The sequence below is a fragment of the Rattus norvegicus genome, chromosome 7 (genome assembly GCF_036323735.1).
Source record: "Rattus norvegicus strain BN/NHsdMcwi chromosome 7, GRCr8, whole genome shotgun sequence".
In the NCBI taxonomy this organism is placed as follows: domain Eukaryota; kingdom Metazoa; phylum Chordata; class Mammalia; order Rodentia; family Muridae; genus Rattus; species Rattus norvegicus.
This window is the reverse complement of record NC_086025.1, coordinates 69,131,156-69,150,068: the sequence shown is the minus strand read 5'-3', so window position 1 is coordinate 69,150,068 and position 18,913 is coordinate 69,131,156. Positions and strand designations below refer to the sequence as shown.

At 42.9% G+C, this 18,913-nt stretch overlaps 1 protein-coding gene across 9 annotated transcripts in view; it reads left to right on the top strand.

Annotated features, from left to right (window-relative positions):
* Rgs22 (regulator of G-protein signaling 22) overlaps positions 1–18,913 on the top strand; it is a 120,361-nt gene that overhangs the window by 43,973 nt on the left and 57,475 nt on the right. For all 9 annotated transcript variants that reach the window (XR_010053752.1, XR_010053751.1, XM_063264609.1 and 6 more), the window contains one exon: positions 8,338–8,512. Coding sequence is in view for 7 of the 9 variants with exons in the window: in XM_063264609.1 (XP_063120679.1) it covers positions 8,338–8,512 (175 nt within the window). In the remaining 2 variants the exon portion in view is untranslated. The remainder of the gene's footprint in view (positions 1–8,337; positions 8,513–18,913) is intronic.

Sequence of the window (18,913 nt, the reverse complement as noted above, 5' to 3'; positions counted from 1 at the left end):
ATTTGTCCTGATGGATTTTAGTTTTGTTTTGGCCCACTATTTCCTCACTATTCCCCCTTTTCTTGCTTTTGGAAGGATAATGTATGATTTGGACATATGTGATCTGCTTTTTCTTTTTTTCTTTTTTTTTTTTTTATTAACTTGAGTATTTCTTATATACATTTCGAGTGTTATTCCCTTTCCCGGTTTCCGGGCAAACATCCCCCTCCCCCCTCCCCTTCCTTATGGGTGTTCCCCTCCCAACCCTCCCCCCATTGCCGCCCTCCCCCCATAGACTAGTTCACTGGGGGTTCAGTCTTAGCAGGACCCAGGGCTTCCCCTTCCACTGGTGCTCTTACTAGGATATTCATTGCTACCTATGAGGTCAGAGTCCAGGGTCAGTCCATGTATAGTCTTTGGGTAGTGGCTTAGTCCCTGGAAGCTCTGGTTGCTTGACATTGTTGTACATATGGGGTCTCGAGCCCCTTCAAGCTCTTCCAGTTCTTTCTCTGATTCCTTCAATAGGGGACCTATTCTCAGTTCAGTGGTTTGCTGCTGGCATTCGCCTCTGTATTTGCTGTATTCTGGCTGTGTCTCTCAGGAGCGATCTACATCCGGCTCCTGTCGGTCTGCACTTCTTTGCTTCATCCATCTTGTCTAATTGGGTGGCTGTATATGTATGGGCCACCTGTGGGGCAGGCTCTGAATGGGTGTTCCTTCAGTCTCTGTTTTAATCTTTGCCTCTCCCTTCCCTGCCAAGGGTATTCTTTTTCCTCATTTAAAGAAGGAGTGAAGCATTCACATTTTGATCATCCGTCTTGAGTTTCATTTGTTCTAGGGATCTAGGGTAATTCAAGCATTTGGGCTAATAGCCACTTATCAATGAGTGCATACCATGTGTGTTTTTCTGTGATTGGGTTACCTCACTCAGGATGATATTTTCCAGTTCCAACCATTTGCCTACGAATTTCATAAACTCGTTGTTTTTGATAGCTGAGTGAGTAATATTCCATTGTGTAGATGTACCACATTTTCTGTATCCATTCCTCTGTTGAAGGGCATCTGGGTTCTTTCCATTTTCTGGCTATTATAAATAAGGCTGCGATGAACATAGTGGAGCACGTGTCTCTTTTATATGTTGAGGCATCTTTTGGGTATATGCCCAAGAGAGGTATAGCTGGATCCTCAGGCAGTTCAATGTCCAATTTTCTGAGGAACCTCCAGACTGATTTTCAGAATGGTTTTACCAGTCTGCAATCCCACCAACAATGGAAGAGTGTTCCTCTTTCTCCGCATCCTCGCCAGCATCTGCTGTCACCTGAGTTTTTGATCTTAGCCAATCACACTGGTGTGAGGTGAAATCTCAGGGTTGTTTTGATTTGCATTTCCCTTATGACTAAAGATGTTGAACATTTCTTTAGGTGTTTCTCAGCCATTCGGCATTCCTCAGCTGTGAATTCTTTGTTTAGCTCTGAACCCCATTTTTTAATAGGGTTATTTGTTTCCCTGCGGTCTAACTTCTTGAGTTCTTTGTATATTTTGGATATAAGGCCTCTATCTGTTGTAGGATTGGTAAAGATCTTTTCCCAATCTGTTGGTTGCCGTTTTGTCCTAACCACAGTGTCCTTTGCCTTACAGAAGCTTTGCAGTTTTATGAGATCCCATTTGTCAATTCTTGATCTTAGAGCATAAGCCATTGGTGTTTTGTTCAGGAAATTTTTTCCAGTGCCCATGTGTTCCAGATGTTTCCCTAGTTTTTCTTCTATTAGTTTGAGTGTGTCTGGTTTGATGTGGAGGTCCTTGATCCACTTGGACTTAAGCTTTGTACAGGGTGATAAGCATGGATCGATCTGCATTCTTCTACATGTTGCCCTCCAGTTGAACCAGCACCATTTGCTGAAAATGCTATCTTTTTTCCATTGGATGGTTTTGGCTCCTTTGTCAAAAATCAAGTGCCCATAGGTGTGTGGGTTCATTTCTGGGTCTTCAATTCTATTCCATTGGTCTATCTGTCTGTCTCTGTACCAATACCATGCAGTTTTTATCACTATTGCTCTGTAATACTGCTTGAGTTCAGGGATAGTGATTCCCCCTGAAGTCCTTTTATTGTTGAGGATAGCTTTAGCTATCCTGGGTTTTTTGTTATTCCAGATGAATTTGTAAATTGTTCTGTCTAACTCTTTGAAGAATTGGATTGGTATTTTGATGGGGATTGCATTGAATCTGTAGATTGCTTTTGGTAAAATGGCCATTTTTACTATATTAATCCTGCCAATCCATGAGCATGGGAGATCTTTCCATCTTCTTCAATTTCTTTCCTCAGTGTCTTGAAGTTCTTATTGTACAGATCTTTTATTTGCTTGGTTAAAGTCACACCGAGGTACTTTATATTATTTGGGTCTATTATGAAGGGTGTCATTTCCCTAATTTCTTTCTCGGCTTGTTTCTCTTTTGTATAGAGGAAGGCAACTGATTTATTTGAGTTAATTTTATACCCAGCCACTTTGCTGAAGTTGTTTATCAGCTTTAGTAGTTCTCTGGTGGAACTTTTGGGATCACTTAAATATACTATCATGTCATCTGCAAATAGTGATATTTTGACCTCTTCTTTTCCAATCTGTATCCCTTTGATCTCCTTTTGTTGTCTGATTGCTCTGGCTAGAACTTCAAGAACTATATTGAATAAGTAGGGAGAGAGTGGGCAGCCTTGTCTAGTCCCTGATTTTAGTGGGATTGCTTCAAGTTTCTCTCCATTTAGTTTAATGTTAGCAACTGGTTTGCTGTATATGGCTTTTACTATGTTTAGGTATGGGCCTTGAATTCCTATTCTTTCCAGGACTTTTATCATGAAGGGGTGTTGAATTTTGTCAAATGCTTTCTCAGCATCTAATGAAATGATCATGTGGTTCTGTTCTTTCAGTTTGTTTATATAATGGATCACGTTGATGGTTTTCTGTATATTAAACCATCCCTGCATGCCTGGGATGAAGCCTACTTGATCATGGTGGATGATTGTTTTGATGTGCTCTTGAATTCGGTTTGCCAGAATTTTATTGAGTATTTTTGCGTCGATATTCATAAGGGAAATTGGTCTGAAGTTCTCTTTCTTTGTTGTGTCTTTGTGTGGTTTAGGTATAAGAGTAATTGTGGCTTCGTAGAAGGAATTCGGTAGGGCTCCATCTGTTTCAATTTTGTGGAATAGTTTGGATAATATTGGTATGAGGTCTTCTATGAAGGTTTGATAGAATTCTGCACTAAACCCGTCTGGACCTGGGCTCTTTTTGGTTGGGAGACCTTTAATGACTGCTTCTATTTCCTTAGGAGTTATGGGGTTGTTTAACTGGTTTATCTGTTCCTGATTTAACTTCGATACCTGGTATCTGTCTAGGAAATTGTTCATTTCCTGAAGATTTTCAAATTTTGTTGAATATAGGTTTTTATAGTAAGATCTGATGATTTTTTGAATTTCCTCTGAATCTGTAGTTATGTCTCCCTTTTCATTTCTGATTTTGTTAATTTGGACGCACTCTCTGTGTCCTCTCGTTAGTCTGGCTACGGGTTTATCTATCTTGTTGATTTTCTCAAAGAACCAACTTTTGGTTCTGTTGATTCTTTCTCTGATCCTTTTTGTTTCTACTTGGTTGATTTCAGCTCTGAGTTTGATTATTTCCTGCCTTCTACTCCTCCTGGGTGTATTTGCTTCTGTTTGTTCTAGAGCTTTTAGGTGTGCTGTCAAGCTGCTGACATATGCTCTTTCCTGTTTCTTTCTGCAGGCACTCAGCGCTATGAGTTTTCCTCTTAGCACAGCTTTCATTGTGTCCCATAAGTTTGAGTATGTTGTATCTTCATTTTCATTAAATTCTAAAAAGTTTTTAATTTCTTTCTTTACTTCTTCCTTGACCAGGTTATCATTGAGTAGAGCATTGTTCAATTTCCACGTATATGTGGGCATTCTTCCCTTATTGTTATTGAAGACCAGTTTTAGGCCGTGGTGGTCCGATAGCACGCATGGGATTATTTCTATCTTTCTGTACCTGTTGAGGCCCGTTTTTTGACCAATTATATGGTCAATTTTGGAGAAAGTACCATGAGGAGCTGAGAAGAAGGTATATCCTTTGCTTTAGGATAGAATGTTCTATAAATATCCGTTAAGTCCATTTGGCTCATGACTTCTCTTAGTCTGTCGACATCACTGTTTAATTTCTGTTTCCATGATCTGTCCATTGATGAGAGTGGGGTGTTGAAATCTCCCACTATTATTGTGTGAGGTGCAATGTGTGTTTTGAGCTTTAGTAAGGTTTCTTTTACGTATGTAGGTGCCCTTGTATTTGGGGCATAGATATTTAGGATTGAGAGTTCATCTTGGTGGATTTTTCCTTTGATGAATATGAAGTGTCCTTCCTTATCTTTTTTGATGACTTTTCGTTGAAAATTGATTTTATTTGATATTAGAATGGCTACTCCAGCTTGCTTCTTCTGACCATTTGCTTGGAAAGTTGTTTTCCAGCCTTTCACTCTGAGGTAGTGTCTGTCTTTGTCTCTGAGGTGTGTTTCCTGTAGGCAGCAGAATGCAGGGTCCTCGTTGCGTATCCAGTTTGTTAATCTATGTCTTTTTATTGGGGAGTTGAGGCCATTGATATTGAGAGATATTAAGGAATAGTGATTATTGTTTCCCTTTATATTCATATTTGGATGTGAGGTTATGTTTGTGTGCTTTCATTCTCTTTGTTTTGTTGCCAAGACGATTAGTTTCTTGCTTCTTCTAGGGTATAGCTTGCCTCCTTATGTTGGGCTTTACCATTTATTATCCTTTGTAGTGCTGGATTTGTAGAAAGATATTGTGTAAATTTGGTTTTGTCATGGAATATCTTGGTTTCTCCATCAATGTTAATTGAGAGTTTTGCTGGATACAGTAACCTGGCCTGGCATTTGTGTTCTCTTAGGATCTGTATGACATCAGTCCAGGATCTTCTGGCCTTCATAGTTTCTGGCGAGAAGTCTGGTGTGATTCTGATAGGTCTCCCTTTATATGTTACTTGACCTTTTTCCCTTACTGCTTTTAATATTCTTTCTTTATTTTGTGCGTTTGGTGTTTTGACAATTATGTGACGGGAGGTGTTTCTTTTCTGGTCCAATCTATTTGGAGTTCTGTAGGCTTCTTGTATGTCTATGGGTATCTCTTTTTTTAGGTTAGGGAAGTTTTCTTCTATGATTTTGTTGAAGATATTTACTGGTCCTTTGAGCTGGGAGTCTTCACTCTCTTCTATACCTATCATCCTTAGGTTTGATCTTCTCATTGAGTCCTGGATTTCCTGTATGTTTTGGACCAGTAGCTTTTTCCGCTTTACATTATCTTTGACAGTTGAGTCAATGATTTCTATGGAATCTTCTGCTCCTGAGATTCTCTCTTCCATCTCTTGTATTCTGTTGGTGAAGCTTGTATCTACAGCTCCTTGTCTCTTCTTTTGGTTTTCTATATCCAGGGTTGTTTCCATGTGTTCTTTCTTGATTGCTTCTATTTCCATTTTTAATTCCTTCAACTGTTTGATTGTGTTTTCCTGGAATTCTTTCAGGGATTTTTGCGATTCCTCTCTGTAGGCTTCTACTTGTTTATTAATGTTTTCCTGTGTTTCCCTAAGTGTGTTCATGTCTTTCTTGAAGTCCTCCAGCATCATGATCAAATATGATTTTGAAACTAGATCTTGCTTTTCTGGTGTGTTTGGATATTCCATGTTTGTTTTGGTGGGAGAATTGGGCTCCGATGATGCCATGTAGTCTTGGTTTCTGTTGCTTGGGTTCCTGAGCTTGCCTCTCGCCATCAGATTATCTCTAGTGTTACTTTGTTCTGCTATTTCTGACAGTGGCTAGACTGTCCTATAAGCCTGTGTGTCAGGAGTGCTGTAGACCTGTTTTCCTCTCTTTCAGTCAGTTATGGGGACAGAGTGTTCTGCTTTCGGGCGTGTAGTTTTTCCTCTCTACAGGTCTTCAGCTGTTCCTGTGGGCCTGTGTCTTGAGTTCACCAGACAGCTTTCTTGCAGCAGAAAATTTGGTCTTACCTGTGGTCCCGAGGCTCAAGTTCGCTCGTGGGGTGCTGCTCAGGGGCTCTCTGCAGCGGCAGCAACCAGGAAGACCTGTGCCGCCCCTTCCGGGAGCTTCAGTGCACCAGGGTTCCAGATGGTCTTTGGCTTTTTCCTCTGGCGTCTGAGATGTGTGTGCAGGGAGCAGTCTCTTCTGGTTTCCCAGGCTTGTCTGCCTCTCTGAAGGTTTAGCTCTCCCTCCCACGGGATTTGGGTGCAGAGAACTGTTTATCTGGTCTGTTTCTTTCAGGTTCCGGCGGTGTCTCAGGCAGGTGTCCTGCCGCTCCTGGGCCCTCCCCGACGGGAGCCCAGAGGCCTTATACAGTTTCCTCTTGGGCCAGGGATGTGGGCAGGGGTGGGCAGTGTTGGTGGTCTCTTCCGCTCTGCAGCCTCAGGAGTGCCCACCTGACCAGGCGTTTGGGTCTCTCTCTCACCGGGTCTGGGAGCAGAGAGCTGCTGCGGGCCGGGATCCGCGGGTGTGGGTGATCTGCTTTTTCTAGGTTGACTTTATAGGAGTTACAATTAAGAGATTGTCTTGAGTCTCAGAAGAGGCTTGGAACTTTTAAACAATGTTGAGACTGTTGAGATTTTGGGAACTTTCGAAGCTGGACTAAATCCATTTTTGCATTATGACATGGCCTTAAGTATATGGGGAGCAGGGAGTAGAATGCAGTGGTTTGAATAAGAAAACTCAGAGGGCTAATATCCAATATATACAAAGAACTCAAGAAGTTAGACTCCAGAAAATCAAATAACCCTATTAAAAAATGGGGTACAGAGCCAAACAAAGAATTCTCAACTGAGGAATATCAAATAGCTGAGAAGCACCTAAAGAAATGTTCAACATCCTTAGTCATCAGGGAAGTGCAAATCAAAACAACCCTGAGAGTCCACCTCACACCAGTGAGAATGGCTAAGATCAAAAACTCAGGTGACAGCAGATGCTGGCGAGGATGTGGAGAAAGAGGAACACTCCTCCATTGTTGGTGGGATTGCAGACTGGTACAACCACTCTGGAAATCAGTCTGGAGGTTCCTCAGAAAATTGGACATTGAACTTACCTGAGGATCCAGCTATACCAGTCCTGGGAATATACCCAAATGATGCTCCAGCATATAACAAGGACAAATGCTCCACTATGTTCAAAGCAGCCTTAATTATAATAGCCAGAAGCCAGAATGAACCCAGTTATCCTTCAACAGAGGAATGGATACAGAAAATGTGGTACATCTACAAAATGGAGTACTACTCAGCTATTAAAAACAATGACTTCATGAAATTCTTAGGCAAATGAATGAAACTAGAAAATATTATCCTGAGTGAGGAAACCCAATACCAAAATAACACACATGATATGTACTCATTGACAAGTGGCTATTAGCCCAAAAGCTTGGAATACCCAAGATACAATTTACAGACAACATGAAGCTCAAGAAGAAGAAAGACCAAAGTTTGGATTTTTCATTACTTCTTAGAATGGGGAACGAAGTACTTACAGGAAACAAAGTGTGGGGCTGAGACTGAAGGAAAGGCCATTCAGAGACTGCCACATGTGGATCTATCCCACATGCAGTCACCAAACCCAGTCACTATTGGGGATATCGAGAAGTGCATGCTGACAGGAATCTGATAGCTGTCTCCTGAGAGGCTCTGCCAGAGCCTGACAAATACAGAGGTGAATGCAACCATTGGTCTGAGAATGGGGTTCCCAATTGTGGAGTTAGAGAAAGGACTGAGGTAATGGAGGGGTTTGCAACCCCATAGGAAGAACAACAATATCAACCAACCAGAGCCACCAGAGCTCCCAACTAAATCACCAACCAAAGAGTATATATGGAGTGACCCATGGCTCCAGCCACATATGTAGCAGAGGATGGCATTGTTGGGCATCAGTGGGAGGAGAGTCCCTTGGTCCGGTGAAGGCTTGATGCCCTGGTGTAGGGTAATGCCAGAGCAGGGAGGGAGGGAGGTGAAGTGGTGGGTGGGTGGGGTAGCACCTTCATCGAGGCAGGAGGTGGGGGGATTTGACGGGGTTTTCTGGATGAGAAACTGGGAAAGGAGATAGCATTTGAAATGTAAATAAAGAAAATATCCAATAAAAAAAAAGAAAACAACTTTAAAATGAGTCAGCAGAGAGAAAAACAGAAAGCGGCAGGAGGGATTAATAACTGATAATTACATGACTTGTGGGCTTTTGATTCTAAAGTTTATTATAGTTTCATCTTAACATATTGAATCTTTGGGTTTTTTGTTTGTTTGTTTGTTTTTTTCCAATAAAAAGGGCACCAAGATTTTGTGTAACTCATTCAGTTTCTGCAAAAAATGCTAGTGCTGAGCTGAAGTTCTGGCGCTTCCGTCAGGAGAAGCCAAGGAAGGATGTTGACCCTTTCCCACAGATGGCCACTCTCCTGCCATTAAGACCGAAGTCCTGCATTCCACAGACCCCCGAGGTCCAGGTAGGGTGTCCAGTGACTGACCCGCTCTTTAATATTTATCCTTGGGTATTTGTCCACTGTTGTTTCTGAATGTGAACTATAGCCTCTAGGCTTACATGTTTGAGCACTTTGTTCCAAGTTGGAGTGCTGTTTGGGCAGGTTGTGGTACCTTTCGGGGTGAGGCCATATTGGAGGCCATGTGTCACTGGGACTGGATCTTGAAGCCTTATGGCCAGGCCTCACTTCCTTCTCACACGATGCTTCCTGAGGGTGGACACAGAGTGATAAAACAGTCTCCTGTCCTTGCCCACTGTGTTTCCCCTACCTGCTGCTATGGCTTCCCCCACCATGATGGACTGTATTACCTTGAAGCTGTGAGACAAAATATATCCATTCTATCTTAAGTTGCTCTTATAGTGTAATTTACCAGAGCATGAGAGAGTGACTAAGGCAGCTTTATCACATTTGTCCCAAGGTTGCTATCACAAGCCTGCTATTACATTGTGCACACCACCCCTTGTAAGAAGGAAGGAAAGGCTGGACCCTGCTTGTTCAGCAAGTAAAGCGATCCTTCTGAAATATACAATTATGCCACTCACTCCTCGGCTGGACATTCTCCAGTGGCCGCTCTTCCGTTTAGAATAAATTGCCAGCCTTGCACAGCCACACAGATCCCTCAGCACCCACACCTCATCCTTCCATATTGTCTTCTTGTTCACACTGACCTGGCCACACTGGGTCCTTTGACCATCTTTGAACATCAATTGAACCCACAGGTCTTGGCACTCTGCTCCCCGTGTTTGGTGCACTTTCCTCCGGAGAGCCTATGTCTTACCCCTCACAGCTTTCAGAGGGCAACTCCCCCATCACTTTGTGAGCAAGGCTGCCTTCCACACATGTGCATGAGCTCTTACATACAGGGGAGCGGGCCGCCTCCCCTCAGGCCTGTGCCCTTTGCCCTGTGGTGCTTGCTTTGTGGTATTTACAGCCACATGGACTGTTTATTGCCTTTTACATCCTTCTAGAACAGAAGGGTATTTTCTGTGTTGAGTATATATCCCTTGATCAGCCTAGCATAGAATAGTCCCGTAGTAAATCTAATAGGATTGCGAAGATGCTGCAAGTGGCACACCCAAACCAGAGGAAGGGAGCTTTGGGCACACGGTGAAGAACAGGAAGACGAAAAGCTGAGGGTAGTTGTAGGAATTTTTCTTAGAGCCTACATCTCTGACCCAAATCAAACATTAGAGTCACAGATTAGAATCTGTGTGCATGATGTGCTTATCCCCACTGCTGCAGGGGCTGCATCATCCCCTGAGACCATGTGCACACAGATACCCCAGGTTTCAGCACAGACCGGGGGTCAGCAGGGCTGCTGCAGGGCCCGAGGACTTGTACTTCCACTTCTCTTTCCGGGGTGATGTTTCTCACCACTAGAGCTCACACTTTTCGTTGGTTTCTTACTCACTGTTTTGACTCTCCCCTGGCCTGCTTTGTTGCTTGAGGCCTATCACAGGCCACAGCACAGGCTGAGCGTCTGACTCAGCCCCTGCAGCTCAGTAACCCAGGCTCTAGGTAAGCGCCATCTTGGAGGCATAGCACAGCAAACATGTCATCTGATGATGTCTGATGACTTACGACAGACATTATCAAACTGAGAAGTTGTGGAAGGAGAAAAAAATTAAGCGATATGGTTAAGCAAAGCAACTCCAACAGTGAACTGTAGTGGATGCATAGGGGAAGAGGGCAGTTAGCTTGTGTGGAAGAAATAGAAACCAGATTTACCTACCAGTCCTCTTGAGGTGAGAGCATCACTGTGGTGTGTTCTAGTTGGACAGTATGTTCTGATCCCACTCTTTGTGCTCTATCATCCTTGGCAGAAAATACTCCGGGCAGTAGAACTTTTATCACCAGTAAAATATAGTCTTTTAGTGGGCGGTCCTATGAACTTGACACATGCATACAGACTGTGTAAGCATCACAGTGAAGGGCATTCCTCTTTGATTTCACTGTGGCTTGCTAGTTTCCTCCTATCATTTACTCTGATTATTATTATTTATTTAAATTACATTTGTGTGTTTGTTTAGTGTATACATATGTGTGCATGTGTGGGGGAAATGCCACAGAGCACATGTTGGGGGATTCAGTTCCTTTCTTCCACTGTGTGGGTCCCTGGGACTGAACTCAGGCTGTCAGGCTTGGCAGTAGGTACCCCTGCCTACGGTGTCATCGCTCCAGCTGTGCTTAGGGCTTTCAGTCACGCAACAAAGTCCAAGCTTTAACTCCAGGCCAGAGCGATGGCTCAGCTGTTAGGAGCACTTGTTCTTGCAGACCTGGGTTTGTTTCCCAGCATCCACATAAGGTGGCTGAACAGTGCCCGTAGCTCCATTTTCAGAGTGCCTGATGCCCTCTTCTGGCTTCGGTGTGTACTTACACAACTGTGCTACACATACATATACACGAGAGTGCACGCGCGTGTGCGCGCGCGCGCGCGCGCGCGCGCGCACACACACACACACACACACACACACACACACACGTCTAAAAAATTATGGGCCAGGTGTGGTGAGGTACACCTTCAATCACAGCACATAGGAGGCAGAGGCAGGCAGAATTCTGTGAGTTTGAGGTCAGTCTTGTCTACATAGTGAGTTCCAAAACAGCAAGGTCTGCATGTTGAGAACCTGCCTTCAATTAATTGGGGAGGGGGTGAGTGAGAGAGAGATGGGGGAGGGGGATAATGGGAAAGAGAGAGAGAGAGAGAGAGAGAGAGAGAGAGAGAGAGAGAGAGAGAGAGAGAGATGTGGGGGAGAGGGAGAGGTAGAGGGAGAGTAGAAGAATGTCTTTTGTAGTTGCTTAGGGGTGGGACCCACAACCTGTGCTTACCAACTGTGTGCTCTACTGCTGAGCTAAGCAATTGGCCTAAAAATGTTTTAAAATTAACGTGATTAAAATGTATAAGCACACAACTTCTCACTGGACCTGTTTTTGAGTATTCATTACAACAGCCTTGAGTCCATGCACGTTGTTGTACAGCTCCGGAACGTTTCTGCTTTGAGAAAGGATTCCATTGCATGGAGACTACCCTGCCTCCCTCCTAACCCTCAGACCCTGGAAGCCATTATTCTAGCTGCTGTTTCTATAAGTCTAACCATATTTATGTAATTTATGTTTAATTTGAAGCTCAGCCTCTTGTAGTATTTCTCATTAATAGTTAATTAATACCTAAAACTATATATGCTTTGTTTGAGACAAGGACTTGCTGTGTAGCCCAGGTGGGCCTTGAACTTGTGACCTCTCTGCCTGAGCCTCTTTAATGGTGGAGTTTCAGACAAGCACCACACCCCCAGCCTTGACCTGAAGCTCCAGGGAGAGCAGCTTGGGTCATTTCCTAAACACTGCTGTCTTCCCCATCACTGATGGTCCGTCCCTGTTGCTAGAGTGTCCCCTCCCCTGCCCACTGTTCTCTGTCTTAAAGATCTCTCTTCTTAGAGCCTGCCCAATGGCTCCCAACTGCACTTGGTGCATGGCCCACCTTACACTTTGTTGAAATGATATGTTTTATTAATTTTTTTTATTAATTTGAGTATTTCTTATATACATTTTGAGTGTTATTCCCTTTCCTGGTTTCCAGGCAAACATCCCCCTAATCCCTCCCCCTCCCCTTCTTTATGGGTGTTCCCCTCCCCATCCTCCCCCCATTGCCGCCCTCCCCCCAACAATCTAGTTCACTGGGGGTTCAGTCTTAGCAGGACCCAGGGCTTCCCCTTCCACTGGTGCTCTTACTAGGATATTCATTGCTACCTATGAGGTCAGAGTCCAGGGTCAGTCCATGTATAGTCTTTAGGTAGTGGCTTAGTCCCTGGAAGCTCTGGTTGCTTGGCATTGTTGTACATATGGGGTCTCGAGCCCCTTCAAGCTCTTCCAGTTCTTTCTCTGATTCCTTCAACGGGGGTCCCGTTCTCAGTTCAGTGGTTTGCTGCTGGCATTCGCCTCTGTATTTGCTGAATTCTGGCTGTGTCTCTCAGGAGCGATCTACATCCGGCTCCTGTCGGCCTGCACTTCTTTGCTTCATCCATCTTGTCTAATTGGATGGCTGTATATGTATGGGCCACATGTGGGGCAGGCTCTGAATGGGTGTTCCTTCTGTGTCTGTTTTAATCTTTACCTCTCTATTCCCTGCCAAGGGTATTCTTGTTCCCCCTTTTAAAGAAGGAGTGAAGCATTCACATTTTGATCATCCGTCTTGAGTTTCATTTGTTCTAGGCATCTAGGGTAATTCGAGCATTTGGGCTAATAGCCACTTATCAATGAGTGCATACCATGTGTGTTTTTCTGTGATTGGGTTACCTCACTCAGGATGATATTTTCCAGTTCCAACCATTTGCCTACGAATTTCATAAATTCATAGTTTTTGATAGCTGAGTAATATTCCATTGTGTAGATGTACCACATTTTCTGTATCCATTCCTCTGTTGAAGGGCATCTGGGTTCTTTCCAGCTTCTGGCTATTATAAATAAGGCTGCAATGAACATAGTGGAGCACGTGTCTTTTTTATATGTTGGGGCATCTTTTGGGTATATGCCCAAGAGAGGTATAGCTGGATCCTCAGGCAGTTCAATGTCCAATTTTCTGAGGAACCTCCAGACTGATTTCCAGAATGGTTGTACCAGTCTGCAATCCCACCAACAATGGAAGAGTGTTCCTCTTTCTCCGCATCCTCGCCAGCATCTGCTGTCACCTGAGTTTTTGATCTTAGCCAATCGCACTGGTGTGAGGTGAAATCTCAGGGTTGTTTTGATTTGCATTTCCCTTATGACTAAAGATGTTGAACATTTCTTTAGGTGTTTCTCAGCCATTCGGGATTCCTCAGCTGAGAATTCTTTGTTTAGCTCTGAACCCCATTTTTAAATAGGGTTATTTGTCTCCCTGCGGTCTAACTTCTTGAGTTCTTTGTATATTTTGGATATAAGGCCTCTATCTGTTGTAGGATTGGTAAAGATCTTTTCCCAATCTGTTGGTTGCCGTTTTGTCCTAACCACAGTGTCCTTTGCCTTACAGAAGCTTTGCAGTTTTATGAGATCCCATTTGTCGATTCTTGATCTTAGAGCATAAGCCATTGGTGTTTTGTTCAGGAAATTTTTTCCAGTGCCCATGTGTTCCAGATGCTTCCCTAGTTTTTCTTCTATTAGTTTGAGTGTATCTGGTTTGATGTGGAGGTCCTTGATCCACTTGGACTTAAGCTTTGTACAGGGTGATAAGCATGGATCGATCTGCATTCTTCTACATGTTGACCTCCAGTTGAACCAGCACCATTTGCTGAAAATGCTATCTTTTTTCCATTTGATGGTTTTGGCTCCTTTGTCAAAAATCAAGTGCCCATAGGTGTGTGGGTTCATTTCTGGGTCTTCAATTCTATTCCATTGGTCTATCTGTCTGTCTCTGTACCAATACCATGCAGTTTTTATCACTATTGCTCTGTAATACTGCTTGAGTTCAGGGATAGTGATTCCCCCTGAAGTCCTTTTATTGTTGAGGATAGTTTTAGCTATCCTGGGTTTTTTGTTATTCCAGATGAATTTGCAAATTGTTCCGTCTAACTCTTTGAAGAATTGGATTGGTATTTTGATGGGGATTGCATTGAATCTGTAGATCGCTTTTGGTAAAATGGCCATTTTTACTATATTAATCCTGCCAATCCATGAGCATGGGAGATCTTTCCATCTTCTGAGGTCTTCTTCAATTTCTTTCTTCAGAGTCTTGAAATTCTTATTGTACAAATCTTTTACTTGCTTGGTTAAAGTCACACCGAGGTACTTTATATTATTTGGGTCTATTATGAAGGGTGTCGTTTCCCTAATTTCTTTCTCGGCTTGTTTCTCTTTTGTGTAGAGGAAGGCTATTGATTTATTTGAGTTAATTTTATACCCAGCCACTTTGCTGAAGTTGTTTATCAGCTTTAGTAGTTCTTGGTGGAACTTTTGGGATCACTTAAATATACTATCATATCATCTGCAAATAGTGATATTTTGACTTTTTCTTATCCGATCTGTATCCCCTTGACCTCCTTTTGTTATCTGATTGCTCTGGCTAGAACTTCAAGAACTATATTGAGTAAGTAGGGAGAGAGTGGGCAGCCTTGTCTAGTCCCTGATTTTAGTGGGATTGCTTCAAGTTTCTCTCCATTTAGTTTAATGTTAGCGACTGGTTTGCTGTATATGGCTTTTACTATGTTTAGGTATGGGCCTTGAATTCCTATTCTTTCCAGGACTTTTATCATGAAGGGGTGTTGAATTTTTTCAAATGCTTTCTCAGCATCTAATGAAATGATCATGTGGTTTTGTTCTTTCATTTTGTTATATAATGGATCACGTTGGTGGTTTTCCGTATATTAAACCATTCCTGCATGCCTGGGATGAAGCCTACTTGATCATGGTGGATGATTGTTTTGATGTGCTCTTGGATTCGGTTTGCCAGAATTTTATTGAGTATTTTTGCGTCGACATTCATAAGGGAAATTGGTCTGAAGTTCTCTTTCTTTGTTGTGTCTTTGTGTGGTTTAGGTATAAGAGTAATTGTGGCTTCATAGAAGGAATTCGGTAGTGCTCCATCTGTTTTAATTTTGTGGAATAGTTTGGATAGTATTGGTATGAGGTCTTCTATGAAGGTCTGATAGAATTCTGCACTGAATGCATCTGGACCTGGGTTCTTTTTGGTTGGGAGACCTTTAATGACTGCTTCTATTTCCTTAGGAGTTATGGGGTTGTTTATATTATCTGTTCCTGATTTAACTTCGGTACCTGGTATCTGTCTAGGAAATTGTCCATTTCCTGCAGATTTTCAAGTTTTGTTGAATATAGGCTTTTGTAGTAGGATCTGATGATTTTTTGAATTTCCTCTGATTCTGTAGTTATGTCACCCTTTTCATTTCTGATTTTGTTAATTTGGACACACTCTCTGTGTCCTCTCGTTAGTCTGGCTAAGGGTTTATCTATCTTGTTGATTTTCTCAAAGAACCAACTTTTGGTTCTGTTGATTCTTTCTCTGATCCTTTTTGTTTCTACTTGGTTGATTTCAGCTCTGAGTTTGATTATTTCCTGCCTTCTACTCCTCCTGGGTGTATTTGCTTCTGTTTGTTCTAGAGCTTTTAGGTGTGCTGTCAAGCTGCTGACATATGCTCTTTCCTGTTTCTTTCTGCAGGCACTCAGCGCTATGAGTTTTCCTCTTAGCACAGCTTTCATTGTGTCCCATAAGTTTTGGTATGTTGTACCTTCATTTTCATTAAATTCTAAAATGTCTTTAATTTATTTCTTTATTTCTTTCTTGACCAGGTTACCATTGAGTAGAGCATTGTTCAATTTCCACGTATATGTCGGCATTCTTCCCTTATTGTTATTGAAGACCAGTTTTAGGCTGTGGGGGTCCGATAACACACATGTGATTATTTCTATCTTTCTGTACCTGTTGAGGCCCGTTTTTTGACCAATTATATGGTCAATTTTGGAGAAAGTACCATGAGGAGCTGAGAAGAAGGTATATCCTTTTGCTTTAGGATAGAATGTTCTATAAATATCTGTTAAGTCCATTTGGCTCATGACTTCTCTTAGTCTGTCTATGTCTCTGTTTAATTTCTGTTTCCATGATCTGTCCATTGATGAGAGTGGGGTGTTGAAATCTCCCACTATTATTGTGTGTGGTGCAATGTGTGTTTTGAGCTTTAGTAAGGTTTCTTTTACATATGTAGGTGCCCTTGTATTTGGGGCATAGATATTTAGGATTGAGAGTTCATCTTGGTGGATTTTTCCTTTGATGAATATGAAGTGTCCTTCTTTATCTTTTTTGATGACTTTTCGTTGAAAATTGATTTTATTTGATATTAGAATGGCTACTCCAGCTTGCTTCTTCTGACCATTTGCTTGGAAAGTTGTTTTCCAGCCTTTCACTCTGAGGTAGTGTCTGTCTTTTTCTCTGAGGTGTGTTTCCAGTAGGCAGCAGAATGCAGGGTCCTTGTTGCGTATCCAGTTTGTTAATCTATGTCTTTTTATTGGGGAGTTGAGGCCATTGATGTTGAGAGATATTAAGGAATAGTGATTATTGCTTCCTGTTATATTCATATTTGGATATGAGGTTATGTTTGTGTGCTTTTCTTCTCTTTGTTTTGTTGCCAAGACGATTAGTTTCTTGCTTCTTCTAGGGTATAGCTTGCCTCCTTATGTTGGGCTTTACCATTTATTATCCTTTGTAGTGCTGGATTTGTAGAAAGATATTGTGTAAATTTGGTTTTGTCATGGAATATCTTGGTTTCTCCATCTATGTTAATTGAGAGTTTTGCAGGATACAGTAACCTGGGCTGGTATTTGTGTTCTCTTAGGGTCTGTATGACATCAGTCCAGGATCTTCTGGCTTTCATAGTTTCTGGCGAAAAGTCTGGTGTGATTCTGATAGGTCTCCCTTTATATGTTACTTGACCTTTTTCCCTTACTGCTTTTAATATTCTTTCTTTATTTTGTGCGTTTGGTGTTTTGACTATTATGTGACGGGAGGTGTTTCTTTTCTGGTCCAATCTATTTGGAGTTCTGTAGGCTTCTTGTATGCCTATGGGTATCTCTTTTTTTAGGTTAGGGAAGTTTTCTTCTATGATTTTGTTGAAGATATTTACTGGTCCTTTGAGCTGGGAGTCTTCACTCTCTTCTATACCTATCATCCTTAGGTTTGATCTTCTCATTGAGTCCTGGATTTCGTGTATGTTTTGGATCACTAGCTTTTTCCGCTTTACATTATCTTTGACAGTTGAGTCAATGATTTCTATGGAATCTTCTGCTCCTGAGATTTTCTCTTCCATCTCTTGTATTCGGTTGGTGAAGCTTGTATCTACAGCTCCTTGTCTCTTCTTTTGGTTTTCTAAATCCAGGGTTGTTTCCATGTGTTCTTTCTTGATTGCTTCTATTTCCATTTTTAATTCCTTCAACTGTTTGATTGTGTTTTCCTGGAATTCTTTCAGGGATTTTTGTGACTCCTCTCTATGGGCTTCTTCTTGTTTATTTATGTTTTACTGGAATTCTTTCAGGGATTTTTGCAATTCTTCTCTGTCGGCTTCTACTTGTTTATTAATGTTTCCCTGTGTTTCTCTAAGGGAGTTCTTCATGTCTTTCTTGAAGTCCTCCAGCATCATGATCAAATATGATTTTGAAACTAGATCTTGCTTTTCTGGTGTGTTTGGATATTCCAGGTTTGCTTTGGTGGGAGAATTGGGCTCCGATGATGCCATGTAGTCTTGGTTTCTGTTGCTTGGGTTCCTGCGCTTGCCTCTCGCCATCAGATTATCTCTAGTGTTACTTTGTTCTGCTATTTCTGACCGTGGCTAGACTGTCCTATAAGCCTGTGTGTCAGGAGTGCTGTAGACCTGTTTTCCTGTTTTCTTTCAGCCAGTTATGGGGACAGAGTGTTCTGCTTTCGGGCGTGTAGTTTTTCCTATCTACAGGTCTTCAGCTGTTCCTGTGGGCCTGTGTCTGGAGTTCACCAGGCAGGTCACTTGCAGCAGGAAAGTTGGTCTTACCTGTGGTTCCGAGGCTCAAGTTTGCTTGTGGGGTGTTGCTTATGAGCTCTGTGCGGCGGCAGCAACCAGGAAGATCTGTGCCGCCCTTTTCGGGAGCTTCTGTGCACCAGGGTTCCAGATGGCGTTTGGTGTTTTCCTCTGGCGTCAGAGATGTGTGCAGAGTGTAGTCTCTTCTGGTTTCCCAGGTGTGTCTACCTCTCTGAAGGTTTAGCTCTCCCTCCCACGGGATTTGGGTGCAGAGAACTGTTTATCCAGTAGGTCCCTTCAGGTTCTGGCGGTGCCTCAGACCTGCTGCTCCTGGGCCCTCCTCTACGGGAACCCAGAGGCCGTATACAGTTTCCTCTTGGGCCAGGGATGTGAGCAGGGGTGGGCAGTGTTGGTGGTCTCTTCCGCTCTGCAGCCTCAGGAGTGCCCACCTGACCAGGGGGTGAGGTCTCTCTCCCACGGGGTTTGGGAGCAGAGAGCTGCTGCGGGCAGGGATCCGCGGGTTTGGGACTCCCCATCCCCCCCTGCTAACCACCGGAAGTGCCCGGTCCTAGAGGAATTTTGCCTCTGTGTGTCCTGAGTTCACCAGGCAGGTCGCTTGCAGCAGAAAAGTTGGTCTTACCTGTGGTCCCGAGGCTCAAGTTTGCTTGTGGGGTGCTGCCTACGAGCTCTCCGCGGCGGCAGCAACCAGGAAGATCTGTGCCGCCCTTTCCGGGAGCTTCTGTGCACCAGGGTTCCAGATGGCGTTTGGTTGTTTTATTAATTTTTAATGCCTGGTGTTTCCTGTACATATATGTCTTTGCACTATGAGCACACCTTACACCCATAGATGCTGGAAGAGGGCCTTGAATCCCCTGGGGCTGGAATTACAGACAGTTGT